The following is a 22,665-nucleotide window of genomic DNA, read 5'->3' on the forward strand; positions in this document are numbered from 1 at the left end:
GCAAAAAACGCAAATGTGAAACCAGCCTTACAGGTGCATGTGCAGCGCCCCAGGGTTCTGGTCATTGCAGTAATGTAATTCTTCCACCAGGGGGAGTGATGTTACGTTTGAAGGCAATAAAGGAGATCTCTTTGCCAGGTATTACAAACCACACAACACACTTCACACTCCCGTCCACCAGGGGGAGCCATGCTCCTATTTATTAGGGCACTCCTCACAATTAGGTAAAACTGGTGGCCTGGATAGGAAGTTAAGCAGAGGCGAGCTGGGCTTCACCCAGTGAGCAGCTATCTGAGCTCCACTCAGGTAGTGAGTCCCTGACTGGGGTGGGATCCTGTCAGAGGCCTAGACAGAAGGCCACGGAGCTGCGTCGGCCTGGCGTGCGGCAGCATCCTAAGGGGGGACACGAAGGAGAATTGTATTGTAGAGGGTGAGAAACGAAGTCATAGCAAAAAGGAGAGGAAACCAGAAGGAGTTCTGCCCTGCAACAGGCTGCCTCATTCTGAGGCGCAGAATCAGGTGGCCAGAACACCGAGGGAGCAATCGTCTCCATGCCTTGCTCCAGAGACCAGCAGGACAGTGAATTGCACATTGCTGATCTGCACCTATACCCAGGAGGCACGGTGGCGATTTGTGGGGGCTGGGGCGTGCTAAACTCCCTGTAAAAAGCCTCAGGCCATCAGTCATACGGGTTTGTTCCTATCCATCTGGGGGACAGAGAGAGAGACATAACATCTACAATAGTTGTCAGGACCTTACAGAGAAGCTCAGCAGGAAGGGACTACAACACTCAGGCGCTAGAGGAAGGCTACTGATTTCCACCTGGATAAGGGGACTCTGGATTTGCCTTCAGACCGGCCAGACTCTGCCTGCCCTGTAATCTGGTGCTCTGGACTGTGGATGCTGAAGCCTTCAGTAAAAAGGTAAAGAGACTGCAACCTTGTGTCCTCATTATTCACTGCGCTTCACACCATCCACCATCTATACACTGGGAAGCCCTGGGGACATACATCACCTGTGGGAAGGTATACCATCTAGCTGCCATAACGTCACCCCAGTGGACTCCTAAGGAGCGTTGGTCACCCTGACCGAATACCACAAGTGGCGTCACGAACATTATCCCTTTAAAGACCTTTCCCCCAATTTACAACGGACATCCCTAGGGCCACGGACCGGGTCAGCCACCGTGACATCCCCCTTGAGAACCGAAGAACCCGGTACAGAGTACCCCACGGCCCTACTGGGGGCGATCCACATGCCTCCAGAAGCAAGGGCTAAGCATAACATACTGGTCTCTACAGCGTACTGGTCACTACAATGACAATTTGCAATTTTCACTCAGCAACATTTATTGCTGCTTGTTTCTGGAAAATACCCAAGGAGTGAAAATCAGCACTACACCTGTAGATAAATTCCCAAAGGGGTATGATTTCCAAAATGGGGTCACGTAAGGGGGTACTGCTCTTCTAGCAATGAGGTGCTCTGTGTATGGAGACAAAAAAATTCTTCTAGGCAAACAGCACTCCGTTTCTCCCAAGTCACTCCGTATGGCTAAGTAGTTCTGTGCAGCCACATATGAAGCATTGCCACATTCAGTAGAAATTTTGGGATAAATTTTGGTGCCATTTCTACCCACTTCATGTGTGAAAATATAAAATCTGGGGCTAAAACAAAATTTTGATGGTAAAAATGTAGTTATTTTTTCTTCACTGCTCAATGGAATAAAATTCAGTGACACACCCGTGGTGTCAATATGATCACTAGACCCTTAGATGAAATCAGCGAGAAGTGTAGTTTGTAAAATGGGGTCACTTATGGGGGTTCTGCTGTTCTGGCACCTCATGGGCTCTCCAAGTGGGTCATGGCACCTGCAAACCATAACCGTAAAATTTGGCGCTTCTTGCCTTCTGAGCTTTGCACTGTACCTTAAAAATATTTCCCGATTACATGTAAGGTACATTCAGGAAAAAATTGCCCTCAGTTGTAAAAAAATCCTCTTAGCCCTTAGAAAAATTAAAAACTTGGGGCTAAAACAACATTATTGTGAGGAAAATGTGACACTCCGCGAAATGCGCGTCGGGGCGTTCCTGGGCAGCGGTGCACAAACTATGGGTAAGCATTGATCCACTCATAATATCCGATTTTTCATACCATATATTGAATTCTCATCATCCGGGAACAATAGATGTAGAAATTACCTTAAAGGATGTCTCTGGGAATCTTATATTTAAATGAGAGTAATATTGATTATAGTGTGTCTCAATGCCTGACATGACATGGTTGGATGCGGTATTTCCGCTGCTCATGGAATTTTGACTAATTCTCTTTGATAAAACTCACATGGTGCTATGTACTATTTTTAAATTTGTTTTCAATAAACTTTATTGATTTTATAGTATTGTGATATAGTGGTCTGTGGGTACTTGGTACTCATCTTGTGGTACCTGCATGAAGTAAAATATGTAGCGAAAAAAAACAGTCTCAGAATTACCGTGAACCTTTGAAGCGTCCCAGAGTTATTACCTCATAAAGTGACAGTGGTCAGAATTGTAAAAATTGACCTGTCATTAACGTGCAAACCACCCTCGGGGGTAAGGAGGTTAAATAGGATGTGTCTGATCATGTCTCACACACCACATGGCCAGATAAGGTAGTAAAAATGTTAAAATTACATTTCCTGGTAAACATTTTTTTCAACATTGAAAGCAATGCAAAAACGCAGCAAAACACTATGTATGAACATAGCCCAAAGAGCGGAGTAGTGTTTTCCTCTCTTATCTATTTTGCCTTATTTATATACAAGTCATTATCCTGGAAAGAATCTTTCTTAGCTTTTTTTTCCAGTCAAATCCATTTTTTCTTTGATTTTGTATGTATTATTGTCAGTCCATAAAAATGGTGTAATATTCTGACAACATTGTTCCCAGCATCGACCTGGGAGTCAGAGATTCTTCCAGGGGTCTTCTCCATGCTGTTCCCTTGCCAGTTCAGTGCTGTTTCCATTGATTTTAGCAATTTTTCAGACGCCTTCCAGACGCCCAGAGGGATTGGCCTCTGGAAAAATACTCGAGATTCCCATTAACTTCCATTATACTCTTTACTTGGGTCGAGCACTCGAGCATTTTAGTGCTGGCTCGTCACTAGTTTGCACATGTGTCAGTTGCAGACTTACTCCTGTGATTTAGGGTAAGTGCTTGTAGCCATTGATTACCAATATTCCTCATCCATAGCCTTTTTGACCTGCCACCAGCAGGCAGTGACTGTTAGCCAGTACATGCAGAGTTAACAGGCAGCAGCCTGGCTTCACTAGCTCCACACTACAGACTGTGGAGGTGTGGAGGGAGCCTGATGGCGTTCTGTTACCTTGACTACTGAGGGGCTCGCTTTCTGATTGGCTAGTTTGGCCCATGACGTAGATCCCCCTCTGTTCTCACTCTGCACCCAGCACTGTGTATGTGGAGAAGCAGCACTGTATGGGGGGAGGCAGTCTGCTGCTCAGCATCGCACACATACTACACAGGTAACAGGACTGTGCTGGCTGCCAGCCTCCCTCACATTAATCACCATTGCGCTGGACTATGAGCGCAGAGCCTGGCCATTCTAGTTATTACACTGATTGATTGTTCAGCTTTTTTTTATTACATTTATTTGCTTACTTATATATTCACATTTTATATTTATACATTTTGTATGTTTTTGTATTTATTTGCCTACTTGTTTATAGATATTTTGTATACTTTGTGTTGTGCGATGACCCAGCTCAGTGATTGTCTATGGTGCTGTCATTACTTGTATCTCTCTTTTAGGTCCCTGTAGAGGAAGGTCCTGGAGGTCCGAAACATCAGTCATGTGGTGTCAGTAACTTTCTGATGGACTCATCGCCTATTGGAGGGCTTTCCATGATTGTTTTCCCACTGTGATATATCCGAACACATAATCACGATATTGAATTGCGTGGATTTGGAGTGCCGTGGAATTGTTGGGTGTTATCTGGGGCCGTGGGCTGGTATGTGCACACCTGGGAGGATTCACTAGAGGAATAGCAGTGGGATGAGGAGGAGGTCACAATGGAAGGACTACTATCTCCCATGAGAGCCAAGGTAAGCTCCTCTGCTCCTGTGCATGTCATTGTAGTCAGCCCTTGATGCTGTGACTTAGGCTCTTGTCCTTGTACTTTAGCTGATAGCTGCTACCCAGGAATCTGGAGGTCAGACACTAAAACCCACCACTGACCTTCTGTACAGTAAAGCCAGCCATATAAGGCTCAGTTCACATGATGAGCTTTTGATGTTGCAGATTTCCTGCACCATTTCCGCACCCTTTAACACTAGAAGTCCCAATAGGTTACTTGCATTTTTTTTCTAAAATAAAATATTTTTCTAAAATATGCAATTTACAAAACTTACCAAAAACTCAATGTAGGAACGTACCCTAAAGTATCTGACCAGTGCCAAATCATTTCTAAGCAGATTCATTGCAGCAACGTGAACATTTTGCACTTAATTGCCCTTTGCCAAAACTTACCTCCTGACATAGTCGCAGTGATTTTTTGTGCACTATTGCCGATCACGATTTCCCAGTGATGAACAATACAATGTTAAATTAAATCTGATCACATTTTGCAATGATTTTGTCTTTGTGCTTTGATTTGCAATTGATTTGTACCCATAATTATTGTTATAATATGTTAACGTGTTACCAGAAGTGTAATAATGATCATCAATCAGCAAGGTCAGTCCTATCAGCTTCTTGTTGTTACAGCTATGACTAGCTGAGTAAAAGCTTTGTGTGCTCCATTGGTGTATTATACTGGCTCTGCTTCCCTGTCTATTGCAGAATGTATTCTGTATTGTGCTCAGTTGTACTATATTTAATGTTAGTTAGCAGATAATGGCTCTTAACCCTGCTGTTGTCTTCGGTCAAAAACAACCGACCTTGAACTTCAATATTCTTTAAAATATTCAAGATGCGGCTCTGTAACCCGTGGCCGACCGACCCATCCTCATTTAAGTTAATCAACCACAAGTTTCAGAACCGCATCTTGAACACCCCCAAAAATACCAAAGTTCAAAATCGGTCTCCCCAGACCGAAGACAACAGCAGGGTTAAATCACCCCAGACTGTTCTTCGGTATATTGCCATATGTTATATTACTTCATGGTGTAATTGGTGAAGGTTTGCAATGCATATTTAAGGCATGAATGGCTCGCTGCTTGGGATCCAGTTCACAAAAAAAGTATAATGTGCAGTAAAAGGCGATCTATGAAACGTGCAAATTAGACCTGCATTTACAGGCTGATAAGGAAATATGTGGATTTACATCGCTATCTCAGAAACATTTTACCAATTCACATGGGGGTTATTATTTTATGCTCTGCTAGAAACCATGTACTGTAATCTGCTGGACAGCTCCCATTCCAAGGGCAAACGTACGTCTCAGCAAGTTCGTGTTTAGGACTGGTCTACACCTCTGGTGGACAAACCAGGAAGCAAATGCTTTATTTTATGTATATCTTGGACAACCTCTTAAAAAGTAGAATATTCCATGATCCAATTGAAATATTTTTGTGACACCCGCCCCCCCCTCCTGCGATAGGATCTTTCACCGAACTCTTGGACTTTGACCAGCCATGTTTTACTATGTAACATCAAAACCTCATTCTTCAAATTAGAACCCATATAATTAGTTGATCGGCGACCCGGTGGTCATCTATGGTCACTATGGGAAGTTTCAGTCTACTGTTCTAAGTTCATGAGAAGATCACTCTCCAGGGCCTTGCAAAGCTGACTAACTACTGGAGTCCCAAAAACGGTGTATTGACAATGGTGGTGCTAATTGGGCAAACAAAATGAGGGTCCCTAAATCTAGCAATTATTGAGATATGTGGCAGGTGAATGGAATTATCAAGATTTCACAGTTCACGTTAAATCCTTCTATTAGTATCTTAGCTGTACACTAACAATATTTATGATTCATTATGCTTGTCCAATTGTCCATAAAATGTTATGTGTAGGATTTTCATAAAAGTTGCCCAATAATAAAATGAGAATCAAAATGGTGTCACTGTCCCAGATGTGCTGCGGTCTGTGTTTTTCTCCTATATCATTAGTTCTTCCTTACGCATCAGCTTCATTGGTGACTGTGCAGATCTCAATCCCTAGCGCAGCACTTTTCATGCGTACTTAGGAGAAAGAGTGTTTTGAGAATGCTGCTGTTTATATTTGGCTTATCCTATGGGATCCATGATTTTTTATGGAAAGTGAAGAATTAATTATTTCTTACGAGACAGGAGCATCAGTGAAATAAAACTTTAAAAGAATTCATTTTCTGCATTAGCTATAGATCGGTCATTCACCTAACATATATTAGACTTGTCTATTGATTTACAATGGGAGCCTATTGGTAAAATATCCTGAATATCAAGATTACTTCCATGGAACATTCAAACGGTATGTGAGTATAGCCTAAACTGACCATACACTAGTGCAATAACTTATAGGTTTCCATAATTCCTCTTGGCTCAGTATTTTAAAAACAGTGCTGAGAACATCATCAGTTACATTTGACCCCTCTGAATTGTCTCATTGGGATATTCTCTTCAAATTACAAATTATGAAGGGTCTCGGGCAGTCATCCAAAATTTCCTGAACAGTCCATAAAATCAGAGGACTTTTTAGGAGACTGATATTTTTTATCACCTATTACAGTGTTCAATTTATCCATATTTAATGTTGGTTGGCTGTTATTTTTGTCTAGTAAATTAAAAATTCATGGCCACACTGCAATGTTAGTGGTACATTGTCATAAAAATAGTCATTATAATAGTAAAAAAAAATGAAAGACTTTGTTACTATGCTTACAAAATCGACTATTATAGCAATTAGTTCTAATGTGGAGGTGGGCCGAGTCAGTCGGCTCTTACAAAATAAAGATACCGTATGTGTAACAGCCTGCATTGGGTTAGTCAGTATATAATATCATGTCACTTATCATTTACTGCTGAGCGGGTCTATTGTGTTGCGGATTGAAGGCGCATTATGTAGTAGTAGGCTGAGACGATTTAGGTGGTTTGCATTTTCAGGATTGTAATTATAGCTCCAGCAGCTTAGGAAACCTCCTCAGTGGGCCATGTGGGTAAAAGAGCGCTACTCTGTAATTTCAGCCATGAAACCAGCGAGGATTTTTACTGCTAAATGCTAACACAACTCATTACCCGGCCATGTTTAGATACCAACTTCACTCAAACCATGTATATTAGGCTGCCCGTAAATTGAGCATCAATGGTAATTACCTTCTTTCATCTCATCCCCCCCTCTAATGGCTAAAAACACATTATATTCCTATTTTATTGGATGTACATATAATACACATGAATGATTGTGAGGTTTGAAGATAATGCTGTAAAACTGTCTACATTGTATAATGCCAAAGAGAAATCTTCTATTTGTCTCACACTATAGGAAAATACACATGCTAAGCGTAAATTAGCCTGACACAATGTAACAAGCATGTTGTGTTCCATAATGTTATACACTGTGGCTATTAGTAGTAAGCAGCTCATAGTCAATGGTTGCAATGGCTGTCCTTCAGTTCTTCTACCATTGCTTCCTTTGCTTGTCACTTTACCGTCGCTCTTTCGCTCTGGTGTTTTCTTTTGAAGTATCTAATTATATTTTCCTACTTAATGTGCCATTTGTAGCTGACTGCCTTTCATATTTCACCCAAATCCCCTTAGCATTGCCAGCAGGATTTTGAGATGTCAGAGGAATTCTAGCAATCAAAACCCCCCTAACCTAATACTGACGGTACAGACGGGGGTGTACATTATAATCCACACGTGCTTTATTGGCTTGAGGGAAATCATTGATTTTGCTGTTTTCTAGGATTGTGTTTTCAGGTCTCCAAATAGAGTTAGTTCAGCATTTAGCCGATAAAAAGAAATAAGCATGAGATGTAAACTCAATCCTTCATGTGGGGTTATGGTATGTTGTTCTATTATTTAAACTTTACAGAATATATATACATATAAATATATATATATATATATATATATATATGTGCAATATTTGTGAGTATCACTGTAGTACATTATGTATAAAATATAAATATATATATATATATATATATACAGTACATATATAAACTTATATATCATGCATACTGCATATGCTCACAAATATATATAATATATATTAAATATATTATATACTGTATATACACACATATATATGCATAATAAAATATTTGTGAGTGTATGCACTGTAGATATATATATACAGTATAGTACAGTGCATGATAATATCTCTGGAAATGAACTGGAGCTTTTGTCGGAAATTAGCATTACTCTTCTTAATTGTCATCATGGTCTATAGACTTTCTAAAGCAATATTTTAATGGGAAAATGAAATCAGTGATGTTAGCAAAGTTTATGCCTCCCTTGATGATTAAGATGAGTGATTTTATTATCAGAGTGGGTAGTGAAGCAGGATGACTTGAAAGTATTCTGTTTCAAGAACTGCAACGTTGCTTTCCTTACATGATGACTTCTCATGGATCAACATTTATATCTTATTTGCTTTGCATTTATTCCTAGCATAAATCCGTTTGCCTCGTACGTCTTGTTTTTCACATCTGTGAATTTTCTGCTATTTGTTTTATACAACATAAAAAAAACAACAGAATCAGTTAATACTAATTATTTAAACTTTAAGGCGCACAGAATAGATCTTTTCTAAGAGGCCAGAATTGTAGTCCTAGGTAAATGATTTAAAAAGGTGACCCAGGATTTAAAAAAATGATGGCTGTGTGTATTAATTTCAATAGAGCTGCAATACTAAACACCAGCTGTAAACCAGTGTGGCGCTCTAAGCAGACATATTTTCCTAGTCAAGAAGAACCAATCGATGTTCAAAGTCAATGGACACTGAAGTCAAAATTTGACACTGTGTTATGCCACATGTAGAGCTGGATAGGATGGTACATGACACATTGGATCTCTATTTATAGTTGCATAGTTACATAGTTTGAAAAAAGACCTAGGTCCATGAAGTTCAACATTTCTCTATCAGTTGCTCATTTTGTCACTAAATTATCTATACCCCACAATGTTATGTATAATGAGACTAGGCTACTGCAACTCTCTTCTGATCGGTCTCCCTGTTACTAAACTCTCTCCTCTCCAATCTGTCCTGAATTAGCCTGCCAGGGTCATATTTCAGTCCAGCTGTTTCACCGAAGCCTCCACATTGTGCCAGTCATTACACTGGTTACCCATTCGCCACAGAATACAATATAAACTCATATCTCTCACCCCCAAAGCCTTCCACAGTTCTGCACCACCCTATATCTCCTTCCTCATCTCTGTCTATCGCCCTACACGTTCTCTCCGTTTTGAAACTGACCTAAGACTAACATCCTCCATAATTCGAACCTCACACCTCCGTCTCCAAGACTTCTCCCGTAATGCGCCAGTTCTCTAGAATGCACTACCACACACGATCTGACTGTTGCCTAGCCCCCACGTTTTTAAGTGTGCTTTAAAAACACATCTCTTTAAACAAGCCTATCACCTCAACTCACTAACCTAATGCTTCTCTGTTCCCTCCTTCTAAACATTATTCAGAATCTGCTCCCTCCTATTCATCTGTCTCCACACCCTCCATACACACGATAACTGCACTTGATAATTGCACTTAAACAAACTGGCTGATGAGTGGATCATGCAGCTTTATATGAAAATCCCTATTCATTACAATTGATGGATCTGAAATAACAAGCACTTTTCACCTATTGTGTTCCCCCCACTATTTCCTTGTAGATTTTAAGCTTGCGAGCAGGAACCTCACTCCTAATGTAACTGCCTTACCTTGAATTGAATTTATTGTCTGTATATGTCCCCACTTAATTGTAAAGTGCTTCAGAATATGTTGGCGCTATAAAATGAAATTATTATTATTATAATTATTATTAGTATTATTATTAAGAGTGAGGAAATTGTTCAGCCCTTTTTAAAAGCTGTATACAGTATTGCTTGCCATTACTACCTCTTGTGGTAGGGCATTCCACAGTCTGACTGCTCTAACTGTAAAGAACCCTTTCATATTTAGCTTTTCTTCCACCTGTAATGAGTGCCCCTGGTCCTTAGTATGGTCTTTGGAAGGAATAAGTCATGTGCCAGTCCTTTGTATTGACCACACATATATTTATACATGTAAATGAGATCTCCTCTGAATAGTCTTTTTCTAAGCATGCCAACTTTTTCAAACTCTCATCGCATGAGAGGCCTTCCGTCCCTTGTCATAATTTAGTTGCCCGTCTTTGAAATGATTATAACTTCTGAATATCCTTTTTAAAATGTGGAGCCCAAAACTGGATCCCATATTCTAGATGTGGCCTCTCAAGTGATTTATAAAGGGGTAACAATATGTTTGGATCGCAGGATTTTATCTCTATTTTTATACAACCTAAAATCTTGTTTGCTTTTGCGGCTGCTGCTTGACATTGAGTACTGCTGCTCAGCTTACTTGTATCCAGAATACCCAAGTCCTTCTCCTGTTGTATAGTCCCGAGTATACTCCCATTGAATGTATATGCAGCAATAGGATTATTCCGTCCTAGGTGCATTACTCTACATGTATCTACATTAAACCTCATTTGTCAAGTGTTTGCCCATTCAGAAATCTTATCCAGATCATTTTGCAAAATTGTAATGTCAAGGTCCGATTTTAATATTTTATATTATTTAATATAATTTGGTGTCATCAGCAAAGACTGACACTTTACTCTCAGCCCCATCCACAAGGTCAAAATAAAGAGGTTAAAAAGAATTAGTCCTAGCACAGATCCCTTTGGTACCCCACTGATGACTATCATATTTAGAAAACAGACCATTTACGACGACTCTGTTTCCTGTCATTTAGTCAATTCCTTACCCATCTGAATATAGTTTCATCAAGTCCTTGCTTCTGTAGCTTCAGTATAAGGCTGTTATGTGGTAGAGTATCAAATGCCTTTGCAAAGTCCAGATAAATCACATCATCCGCATTGCCAGCATCCAGAATGGCACTTACCTCCTCATAGAAACCCAACATGTTGGTTAGACATGACTTATCTTTCATGAATCCATGTTGGTTGTGATTTATTATATTATTCTCTGCACTATATCTCTGCAGTTCATCTCTTATGATGCACTCAAAAACTTTACTCACTACTGATGTCAGGCTTACTGGACATTAGTTGCTTGGATCCACCTTCAAACTTTTCTTAAATATTGGTACCATGTGAGAGATCCTTCAATCCTGTGGCACCAACCATGTTACAAGAGAGTCAAAGAATATAAGATACAAGGGTCTGTCAATTACTGAGATCAATCTCCTCAATATTCGTGGATGACTGCCATCTGGGCTGGAACAATCAGTGAATTGGTGAACACAGATGAAAAACTCCTGTTTAATATGTCAGCCTTTCCTTTGTCCTCTATAATTATCTAGTTATTATCATCTTTTTAGGGGCCGATACCATCTGTTTTTTTCTTTTGGCATTAATGTATTCATAAAATATTGGGGGATTTATTTAATGTCGCTTTGTTTCTGTGTAGTGGGATGTAGTGATCCATGTTACAGTCAGGGGGTGCTGTATATGCTCCTCAGGATACGCATTGAGGCGTATCTGTAGTAGTGATAATGAAACAGTGTTCAGCATGATTGTAAATGGCCGGTATGTGTCGCAGAGGGAGTCTGCGCTGTAAGCCTGTAGTATTGTTGTTGTTCTGGGACCTGTAGTCCCACAAGTATTTGTATAGTTTATAGAGGGAGGCTTGCAGAGCTAGTTTGAGAGCTGGATGGGTTGAACTAGCCACACACACCTCCTACCTATGGGAGTGGTTACAACTATGTAATGTGACCAGTGTGTGGGTCACACATGGTTCAGAGTGTGAGTTCCTGTGTAGCCTGGGTGGTGGAATGTCCTGGAATAGACTGGATTCCTGGGAGCACCTGCTAAGGCTATGGACTGAATGGAAAGTGTGTTGGAATGTCCTGGAATGGACTGGATTCCTGGAAGCACATGGTGAGACCATGGACTGATGGCCTGTGTGTTGGAAGTGCCTGGGACTGGACTTCCTGAATAGCGCACGGAGAAGCCGTATCTGCAGAGCCTGGGACGGCTACTGTGTTGGGGAAGCTACAGTTCCTCCTGCAGGTCTGGGCTATCTGAGGTGCCCTGGTCACAAGATAGTGACCCCAGTGAGGCAGCTTTTCCCTGGGAACTAGGACTGACAGGAGTCAGTCTGTGGTGCCAGAGCTCCTGTAACTCCAGATAAAGGGGGTTATGAGCAGAGATATATCTGCCATTGGAACATACTGTCAGTGGTTAATGTGTTCCGTTGATGTAAATAATGAACTGTTTGTGGTGCGGTTTATGAAGTTTAATAAAGCAGATAGATTGTTTATGTGGAGAAACCGTGCCTGAGTGCTTTAATCCCGTGCCAAGGAAGTGTCCCCCAACCCACCCAGATAGCGCTATCTCACAGTAGATAACTTTGGTAGCTTGATTATTTTTTAACGTTATACTCCTATAATGCTATTTCTGTATTTTCGGCCTTCAGATTTTGAATGCCCTTTGTTTTTAAACTTTGTACAGTCATATTTATTCACAATAGATTATTTTTATTCCTGGACATTTAAGTCCCAGAGTGTATAAGTTTTCTACAGAGTTCTAGTATTATTTCCTTAGACATGCTCCATTTATGTTTGGTATCTCCAGTTACCATCACATGCTCCCAGTCTAGATGATTAAAGGGAACCTGTCACCCCCAAAATCGCAGGTGAGGTAAGCCCACCGGCATCGGGGGCTTATCTACAGCATTCTGTAATGCTGTAGATAAGCCCCCCGATGAATCCTAAAAGATGAGAAAAAGATGTTAGATTATACTCACCCAGGGGTGGTCCCACTGTTGGTCCGGGTCCGGCGCCTCCCATCTTCACCAGATGACGTCCTCTTCTCGTCGTCACGCTGCGGCTCCAGCGCAGGCATACTTTGTCTGCCTTGTTGAGGGCAGAGCAAAGTACTGCAGTGCGCAGGCGCCGGGCCTCTCTGACCATTCCCGGCGCCTATGCACTGCAGTACTTTGCTCTGCTCTCAAATGTGGTATCATACCTCCCAACTTTTGAAGAAGGGAAAGAAGGATAAAGTTTGAGGCGTGCTAGGCGCACCATGGCAAATTTTAGGCCACACCTCTGATCACACCCATTTCATAACTAATCACACCCATATCCACGCCCCAACCTCACCCATTTAGTACTGCTGATCACACTATTTCATAAACAATAATTATAGACAAAAAATATGGCCACACAGTACTCCATACTGTATAACGACCCCACATGATGCTCAATACTGTATAATGGCCACACATGATGCTCCATACTGTATAATGGCCCCACATGATACTCCATACTGTATAATGGTCACACATGATGCTCCATACTGTATAATGGCCACACAGTGCTCCATACTGTATAATGGCCCCACATGATGCTCAGTACTGTATAACGGCCACACATGATGCTCCATACTGTATAATGACCCCACATGATGCTCAATACTGTATAATGGCAACACATAATGCTCCATACTGTATAATGGCCACACATGATGTTCCATACTGTATAATGGCCACACATCATGCTCCATACTGTATAATGGCCACACATGATGCTCCATACTGTATAGTGGCCACACATGATGCTCCATTCTGTATAATGGCCCCACATGATGCTCAGTACTGTATAATGGCCACAGATGATGCTTGATACTGTATAATGACCCCACATGATGCTCAATACTGTATAATGCCACACAGTGCTCCATACTGTATAATGACCCCACATGATGCTCAATACTGTATAATGGCCACACATGATGCTCTATACTGTATAATGGCCACACATGATGCTCCATACTGTATAATGGCCACACATGATGCTCTATACTATATAATGGCCACACATTATGCTCCATACTGTATAATGGCCACACATGATGCTCTATACTGTATAATGGCCACACATGATGCTCCATACTGTATAATGGCCACACATGATGCTCCATACTGTATAATGGCCACACATGATGCTCCATACTGTATAATGGCCACACATGATGCTCCACACTGCATAATGGCCCCCATCTTGTATGCAAGGCTTGGCTCCCCCCCTCCCATCCTTTATGCATGCTCATCTCCCCCCTCCCATCCTGTATGCATAGCTCATCTTCCTCCTCCCATCCTGTATGCATGGCTCATCTCCCCCTCCCATCTTGCATGCATGGCTCATCTCCCCCTCCCATCATGTATGCATGGCTCATCCCCCCCTCCCATCTTATATGCATGGCTCATCTCACCCCTCCCATCTTGTATGCATGGGTCATTTCCCCTTCCCCCTCCCATCCTGTATGCATGGCTCATCTCCCTCCTCCCATCTTAAATACATGGCTTGGCTCCCCCCTCCCATCCTATATGCATGCTCATCTCCCCCCTTCCCATCCTGTATGCATGGCTCATTTCCCCCCTCCCATCTTGCATGCATGGCTCATCTCCTCCTCCCATCCTGTATGCATGGCTCATCCCTCCTCCCATATTGTATGCATGGCTCATCTCCCCCCTCCCATCCTGTATGCATGGCTTGGCTCCCCCCTCCCATCCTGTATGCATGGCTCATCTCCCCCCTCCCATCCTGTATCCATGGCTCATCTCCCCCCTCGCATCCTGTATGCATGGCTCATCTCCCCCTTCCTATATTGTATGCATGGCTTATCTCCCCCCTCCCATCTTGCATGCATGGCTCATCTCCCCCTCCCCCTCTAATCCTGTATGCATGGCTCATCTCCCCCCTCCCATCCTGTATGCATGGCTTGGCTCCCCCCATCCTGTATGCATGGCTCATCTCCCCCTCCCATCCTGTATGCATGGCTCATCTCCCCCCTCCCATCCTGTATGCATGACTCATCTCCCCCTCCCCCTCCCATCCTGTATGCATGGCTTATCTCCCCCTCCCATCCTGTATACATGGCTCGGCTCCCCGCTCCGATCTTGCATGGCTCGGCTCCCCGTCCACCTTCATCCTCCCCCCGCCCTCCCTGATTGTCATACTCACCTCTCCCACACCGCGCCGAACATCCCTCTATCTCTGTCGCAGCACCTTCTTCCTGCGTGAGCGGTCATGTGGTACAACTCATTAAGGTTATGAATATGCGTCCATATTTATCACCTTAATGAGCGGTACCACGTGACCGCTCACACAGGACAAGCTGCCGGCGCTGAGACCAGGCATCGTTGGAGTAGGGTGAGTATGACGTCTTCAAGGAGGCAGGTAGGCAGGCGGGCGGCCGGGGGGGCGGTCGGTCGGGAGGCAACACCGGACTTTAATTTAAAAAAAAAGAAAAAAAACTTGCTCAGGTGCCGCTCCCCCCATCATCCCACCCTAGGCACGTGCCCTCAAGTGCCTAGTGGCAAATACGGCCCTGGCTGCATGTCCGTCTCTGCAGGTAAGCCACGTGTGTCGCTGAATGCATAGTGGGCATGGGATAGTAACACTATGCTGTACGCAGCATCCAACCCACAGTGCTTACTGACCATGTGCACGTACCCTTATAAATAGCTATCTTTAAGCAATAACTGTTTTTGCAATTTGTATTATTATGAACTTCACTACCATTATCCCTATCCTGCTATTCTTTACATACTGTGTTTTTTTATTTTACTGCCTACAATGTTTCATTTCAGAGGATTCTCAAGCGGGACATCATAGGCGGATAGTACTGCCATTACTTCCCCAAAGCGTTTATCATCCTTCCTGAAACAGCACATCATCAAGGGGCGGCGCTACTATCACTTACCATAGTTTTCTGACTGCCATAGTTTTCCACTGAATATGTCCTGTTTCAGGGGGATGATTGAGACATAACCGTGGCTTCATTGGCAACTACCACACTTCATCTGTGCCCGTCACACACATCTTTAATAGCTACAGCCACAGTCCCTTCTATCACTGCTGCCTCTTTCTATAAAATATTATGTCATCAGGGGGCTATGATAGAAGCAGGGTGAGTGACAGCAGCAATGTCCCAAAGCTTCTCTTGCTGCCCTTAAGCGAATCATCATCAGGGAGTGGTAAGAGAAGCAAGATGAATAACACACGTGCTGCCCCCTGATAACGATTCATTTGATTGTGGTGATAGAAGAAGTGGGATGCCTCCTGATTGGATCTCATTTCAGGGAAAGAGACAACAGTCATGAATGAAAGGACATGTGGTGGCAGGCACTGAAGATGCAATTTGCGAGTGTATATGAAGTGACTGCAGGCCATACTCCTGTGGTATTAAGACTCACCTACAGTGGGGCAAAAAAGTATTTAGTCAGTCAGCAATAGTGCAAGTTCCACCACTTAAAAAGATGAGAGGCGTCTGTAATTTACATCATAGGTAGACCTCAACTATGGGAGACAAACTGAGAAAAAAAAATCCAGAAAATCACATTGTCTGTTTTTTTAACAATTTATTTGCATATTATGGTGGAAAATAAGTATTTGGTCAGAAACAAAATTTCATCTCAATACTTTGTAATATATCCTTTGTTGGCAATGACAGAGGTCAAACGTTTTCTGTAAGTCTTCACAAGGTTGCCACACACTGTTGTTGGTATGTTGGCCCATTCCTCCATGCAGATCTCCTCTAGAGCAGTGATGTTTTAGGCTTTTCGCTTGGCAACACGGACTTTCAACTCCCTCCAAAGGTTTTCTATAGGGTTGAGATCTGGAGACTGGCTAGGCCACTCCAGGACCTTGAAATGCTTCTTACGAAGCCACTCCTTCGTTGCCCTGGCGGTGTGCTTTGGATCATTGTCATGTTGAAAGACCCAGCCACGTTTCATCTTCAATGCCCTTGCTGATGGAAGGAGGTTTGCACTCAAAATCTCACGATACATGGCCCCATTCATTCTTTCATGTACCCGGATCAGTCGTCCTGGCCCCTTTGCAGAGAAACAGCGCCAAAGCATGATGTTTCCACCACCATGCTTTACAGTAGGTATGGTGTTTGATGGATGCAACTCAGTATTCTTTTTCCTCCAAACACGACAAGTTGTGTTTCTACCAAACAGTTCTAGTTTGGTTTCATCAGACCGTAGGACATTCTCCCAAAACTCCTCTGGATCATCCAAATGCTCTCTAGCAAACTTCAGACGGGCCCGGACATGTACTGGCTTAAGCAGTGGGACACGTCTGGCACTGCAGGATCTGAGTCCATGGTGGCGTAGTGTGTTACTTATGGTAGGCCTTGTTACATTGGTCCCAGCTCTCTGCAGTTCATTCACTAGGTCCCCCCGCGTGGTTCTGGGATTTTTGCTCACCGTTCTTGTGATCATTCTGACCCCACGGGGTGGGATTTTGCGTGGAGCCCCAGATCGAGGGAGATTATCAGTGGTCTTGTATGTCTTCCATTTTCTAATTATTGCTCCCACTGTTGATTTCTTCACTCCAAGCTGGTTGGCTATTGCAGATTCAGTCTTCCCAGCCTGGTGCAGGGCTACAATTTTGTTTCTGGTGTCCTTTGACAGCTCTTTGGTCTTCACCATAGTGGAGTTTGGAGTCAGACTGTTTGAGGGTGTGCACAGGTGTCTTTTTATACTGATAACAAGTTTAAACAGGTGCCATTACTACAGGTAATGAGTGGAGGAAAGAGGAGACTCTTAAAGAAGAAGTTACAGGTCTGTGAGAGCCAGAAATCTTGATTGTTTGTTTCTGACCAAATACTTATTTTCCACCATAATATGCAAATAAATTGTTAAAAAAACAGACAATGTGATTTTCTGGATTTTTTTTTCTCAGTTTGTCTCCCATAGTTGAGGTCTACCTATGATGTAAATTACAGACGCCTCTCATCTTTTTAAGTGGTGGAACTTGCACTATTGCTGACTGACTAAATACTTTTTTGCCCCACTGTATATACTGCCCCTATTGGACAAACCATCAATAGATTTGGTTCATAGTGCCATCTATATGCTGATAAGACCCATATACATTGTCTCCTGATATCACAGCTGCATTTCTACAATATACCAGTGATTATCTTTCAGCTGTCTCTAACATTATGTCCTCTCTCCATCTGAAACTGAGTCTGTCAAAAATTTAACTCCTTGTTTTCTCCCTCTACTAACTTTCCCAAACCCAATATTATCATTTCCATGGGTGGTTCTACCATTACTCCTCAGCAGCATTCCCACTGTCTTTGGGTTATATGTGACTCAGACCTTTCCTTCACTCCCTACATCCAAGCACTTGCTCATTCAAGCCACCTGCACCTTAAAAACAACTCTAGAATTTGACCTTTTCTTACCGTTGACTCTGCAAAAACTTTTACTGTAGCTCTTATTCATTCTCGTCTCGACTACTGCAACTTTCTTCTAATTGGTCTCCCTCTTACTAAACAGTTCCCTCTCCAATCCATCCCGAATGCAGCAGCCAGGATCAAATTTCTGTTCAACGGCTACACTTGTGCCTCTATCTTATGCCAGCCATTGCACTAGTTGCCAATTAACTACAGAGTCCAATATAAACTTAATACTGTTACCCACAAAGCGCTCCACAGTTCTGCACCATCCTACATCTCCTCCCTCATCTCTGTCAACTTACTCATGCCCTACATTCCACCAATGACCTAGGACTAACATCCTCAATAATGTGAACCTCCCACTCCTGTCTTCAAGACTTCACAAGAGCTATGCCTCTTCTCTGGAATGCACAACAAAGGACATTTTGATTAATTCCCAATACCAACAGGTTTAAGCGTGTCTAAAAAAAAGTACTTCTTTAGACTGGCCTATTTCTATCACTTGCCTCAATATTCCAATTTTGCCCTTCCCAATTTTTCTTCCAAATCTGATTACACACCCTCCATGCACTTAATAGCATCCTGTACGTAGTCAGATACTGGCTGGTGACAGATTCTGCAGCGTTATGTAAATGCCCTATTTATTATATTGATGGTTGGCCATACAATACAAACATGTGCATGTTACCAGTTACCTTTCGTTTCTCCCCTATGTCCTGACCCTGGCTCATGTATATACATACAGTGGGGCAAAAAAGTATTTAGTCAGTGAGCAATAGTGCAAGTTCCACCACTTAAAAAGATGAGAGGCGTCTGTAATTTACATCATAGGTAGACCTCAACTATGGGAGACAAACTGAGAAAAAAAAATCCAGAAAATCACATTGTCTGTTTTTTTAACATTTTATTTGCATATTATGGTGGAAAATAAGTATTTGGTCAGAAACAAACAATCAAGATTTCTGGCTCTCACAGACCTGTAACTTCTTCTTTAAGAGTCTCCTCTTTCCTCCACTCATTACCTGTAGTAATGGCACCTGTTTAAACTTGTTATCAGTATAAAAAGACACCTGTGCACACCCTCAAACAGTCTGACTCCAAACTCCACTATGGTGAAGACCAAAGAGCTGTCAAAGGACACCAGAAACAAAATTGTAGCCCTGCACCAGGCTGGGAAGACTGAATCTGCAATAGCCAACCAGCTTGGAGTGAAGAAATCAACAGTGGGAGCAATAATTAGAAAATGGAAGACATACAAGACCACTGATAATCTCCCTCGATCTGGGGCTCCACGCAAAATCCCACCCCGTGGGGTCAGAATGATCACAAGAACGGTGAGCAAAAATCCCAGAACCACGCGGGGGGACCTAGTGAATGAACTGCAGAGAGCTGGGACCAATGTAACAAGGCCTACCATAAGTAACACACTACGCCACCATGGACTCAGATCCTGCAGTGCCAGACGTGTCCCACTGCTTAAGCCAGTACATGTCCGGGCCCGTCTGAAGTTTGCTAGAGAGCATTTGGATGATCCAGAGGAGTTTTGGGAGAATGTCCTATGGTCTGATGAAACCAAACTGGAACTGTTTGGTAGAAACACAACTTGTCGTGTTTGGAGGAAAAAGAATACTGAGTTACATCCATCAAACACCATACCTACTGTAAAGCATGGTGGTGGAAACATCATGCTTTGGGGCTGTTTCTCTGCAAAGGGGCCAGGACGACTGATCCGGGTACATGAAAGAATGAATGGGGCCATGTATCGTGAGATTTTGAGTGCAAACCTCCTTCCATCAGCAAGGGCATTGAAGATGAAACGTGGCTGGGTCTTTCAACATGACAATGATCCAAAGCACACCGCCAGGGCAACGAAGGAGTGGCTTCGTAAGAAGCATTTCAAGGTCCTGGAGTGGCCTAGCCAGTCTCCAGATCTCAACCCTATAGAAAACCTTTGGAGGGAGTTGAAAGTCCTTGTTGCCAAGCGAAAAGCCAAAAACATCACTGCTCTAGAGGAGATCTGCATGGAGGAATGGGCCAACATACCAACAACAGTGTGTGGCAACCTTGTGAAGACTTACAGAAAACGTTTGACCTCTGTCATTGCCAACAAAGGATATATTACAAAGTATTGAGATGAAATTTTGTTTCTGACCAAATACTTATTTTCCATCATAATATGCAAATAAAATGTTAAAAAAACAGACAATGTGATTTTCTGGATTTTTTTTTTCTCAGTTTGTCTCCCATAGTTGAGGTCTACCTATGATGTAAATTACAGACGCCTCTCATCTTTTTAAGTGGTGGAACTTGCACTATTGCTGACTGACTAAATACTTTTTTGCCCCACTGTATATGCAGTATGAACTAAAGTTCATCATGTGTATTTAATACATTATGGTGTTTGTCTGCACCGCTTTTGTGGCTAAAGTATATGCTCATCAAGTAGGATAATTTGTCCCCCCTCCTGACCTGTAAGCTGACACATATCCATTGGTTTCATATTTCTAAGCCTTTAATCATTGCTGTTAAGTATATAATAAATGTTGTATGGAACATTCCTTTTATTGTTCCGTGTTGTGATTTCACTTATACTGTTTTGTGTTGCTATGTTCCCTCATGTTCACTTCCAATTGTGTTACAGTGGTTAGCTCAGATTTCTATGACATACCACTTTTATTATGTTCAAAGACGTAAGCCCATGTAAACACAAAAGCAGTATTACGACAATGATATGAAATGAAAGTGCAATACCTTTTGATGCTTTTCATTTTCCTGAGACCTTGTACCTTTATAATGGTATAAAAATAATAATTAATTCTTAAGAGGTCCTTCAGCTAAAGCTTAATCCCTCCATTTCCCACTTTTAAAATAACAACACTTAGACTTTCCTCTGGTGCCAGTGGTTTTGATATTGTCTCTTCCAGAGATTATGTACCCGTGTTATGTCATTCGAAACCTGCGATCAATCAACGCTGGCTTCTCGTTCCCCACCTTCCAACGAATTGCATACATCTGACCGCTGATGCTCCCTCTCTTCTTCCGGATGTATGTGATACGTCCTCAATTGAGGAGAGTGAAACAGCCGCTGATTGGCGCATGATGCGCACACTATTATGCGTTCAACTGGAGATCCAGTGCTGACACTGCAGGAATGGTGCTGGCATCAGAGGAAAGTATAAGCGTTATTTTAAAAGGTGGAAACATACAGATTGAGTGGACAACCCCTTAACTAATTCTGAGTTTTAGCAAATGCAATGGAAGCAGTGCTTTAATAAGTTAGGGGTTCACTTGGAGCATGCAGTATTGTAGTTTGAGGTGCACAGACCTGATCTTTTTCTAATAAAGTAGATATAGAGTCAGTTGGATGAACAAATATCTTTAGTAAAAAAAAAAATCAGCCTAAATGTATAAACTGTGCTATACCATGCATGGGTCCTCAGGGTACTGCATGACATGAGGATTTTCTCTGAGGCCATGACTCGGAATACATTGGTAAGGTAGAGCCCTATTAATGTCTATAGTGGCAGTTTGCACATCTCGGAGGTTGGATGGAGCCATAATACTAGTAACATAGTAACATAGTAACATAGTTAGTAAGGCCGAAAAAAGACATTTGTCCATCCAGTTCAGCCTATATTCCATCATAATAAATACCCAGATCTACGTCCTTCTACAGAACCTAATAATTGTATGATACAATATTGTTCTGCTCCAGGAAGACATCCAGGCCTCTCTTGAACCCCTCGACTGAGTTCGCCATCACCACCTCCTCAGGCAAGCAATTCCAGATTCTCACTGCCCTAACAGTAAAGAATCCTCTTCTATGTTGGTGGAAAAACCTTCTCTCCTCCAGACGCAAAGAATGCCCCCTTGTGCCCGTCACCTTCCTTGGTATAAACAGATCCTCAGCGAGATATTTGTATTGTCCCCTTATATACTTATACATGGTTATTAGATCGCCCCTCAGTCGTCTTTTTTCTAGACTAAACAATCCTAATTTCGCTAATCTATCTGGGTATTGTAGTTCTCCCATCCCCTTTATTAATTTTGTTGCCCTCCTTTGTACTCTCTCTAGTTCCATTATATCCTTCCTGAGCACCGGTGCCCAAAACTGGACACAGTACTCCATGTGCGGTCTAACTAGGGATTTGTACAGAGGCAGTATAATGCTCTCATCATGTGTATCCAGACCTCTTTTAATGCACCCCATGATCCTGTTTGCCTTGGCAGCTGCTGCCTGGCACTGGCTGCTCCAGGTAAGTTTATCATTAACTAGGATC

General features: G+C 42.4%; 1 protein-coding gene across 1 annotated transcript in view; it reads left to right on the top strand.

The window, feature by feature from the left end:
- Positions 1–3,457: 3,457 nt before the first annotated feature.
- The window catches only part of FRMD4A (FERM domain containing 4A), a 620,822-nt gene continuing 601,614 nt past the window's right edge, over positions 3,458–22,665 (top strand). Inside the window, exons 1-2 of the mRNA XM_069765181.1 lie at positions 3,458–3,520; positions 3,807–4,100. Coding sequence (XP_069621282.1) covers positions 4,068–4,100 — 33 coding nt within the window. The 5' untranslated portion in view covers positions 3,458–3,520; positions 3,807–4,067. The remainder of the gene's footprint in view (positions 3,521–3,806; positions 4,101–22,665) is intronic.

The sequence above is a fragment of the Ranitomeya imitator genome, chromosome 4, assembly GCF_032444005.1.
Source record: "Ranitomeya imitator isolate aRanImi1 chromosome 4, aRanImi1.pri, whole genome shotgun sequence".
In the NCBI taxonomy this organism is placed as follows: domain Eukaryota; kingdom Metazoa; phylum Chordata; class Amphibia; order Anura; family Dendrobatidae; genus Ranitomeya; species Ranitomeya imitator.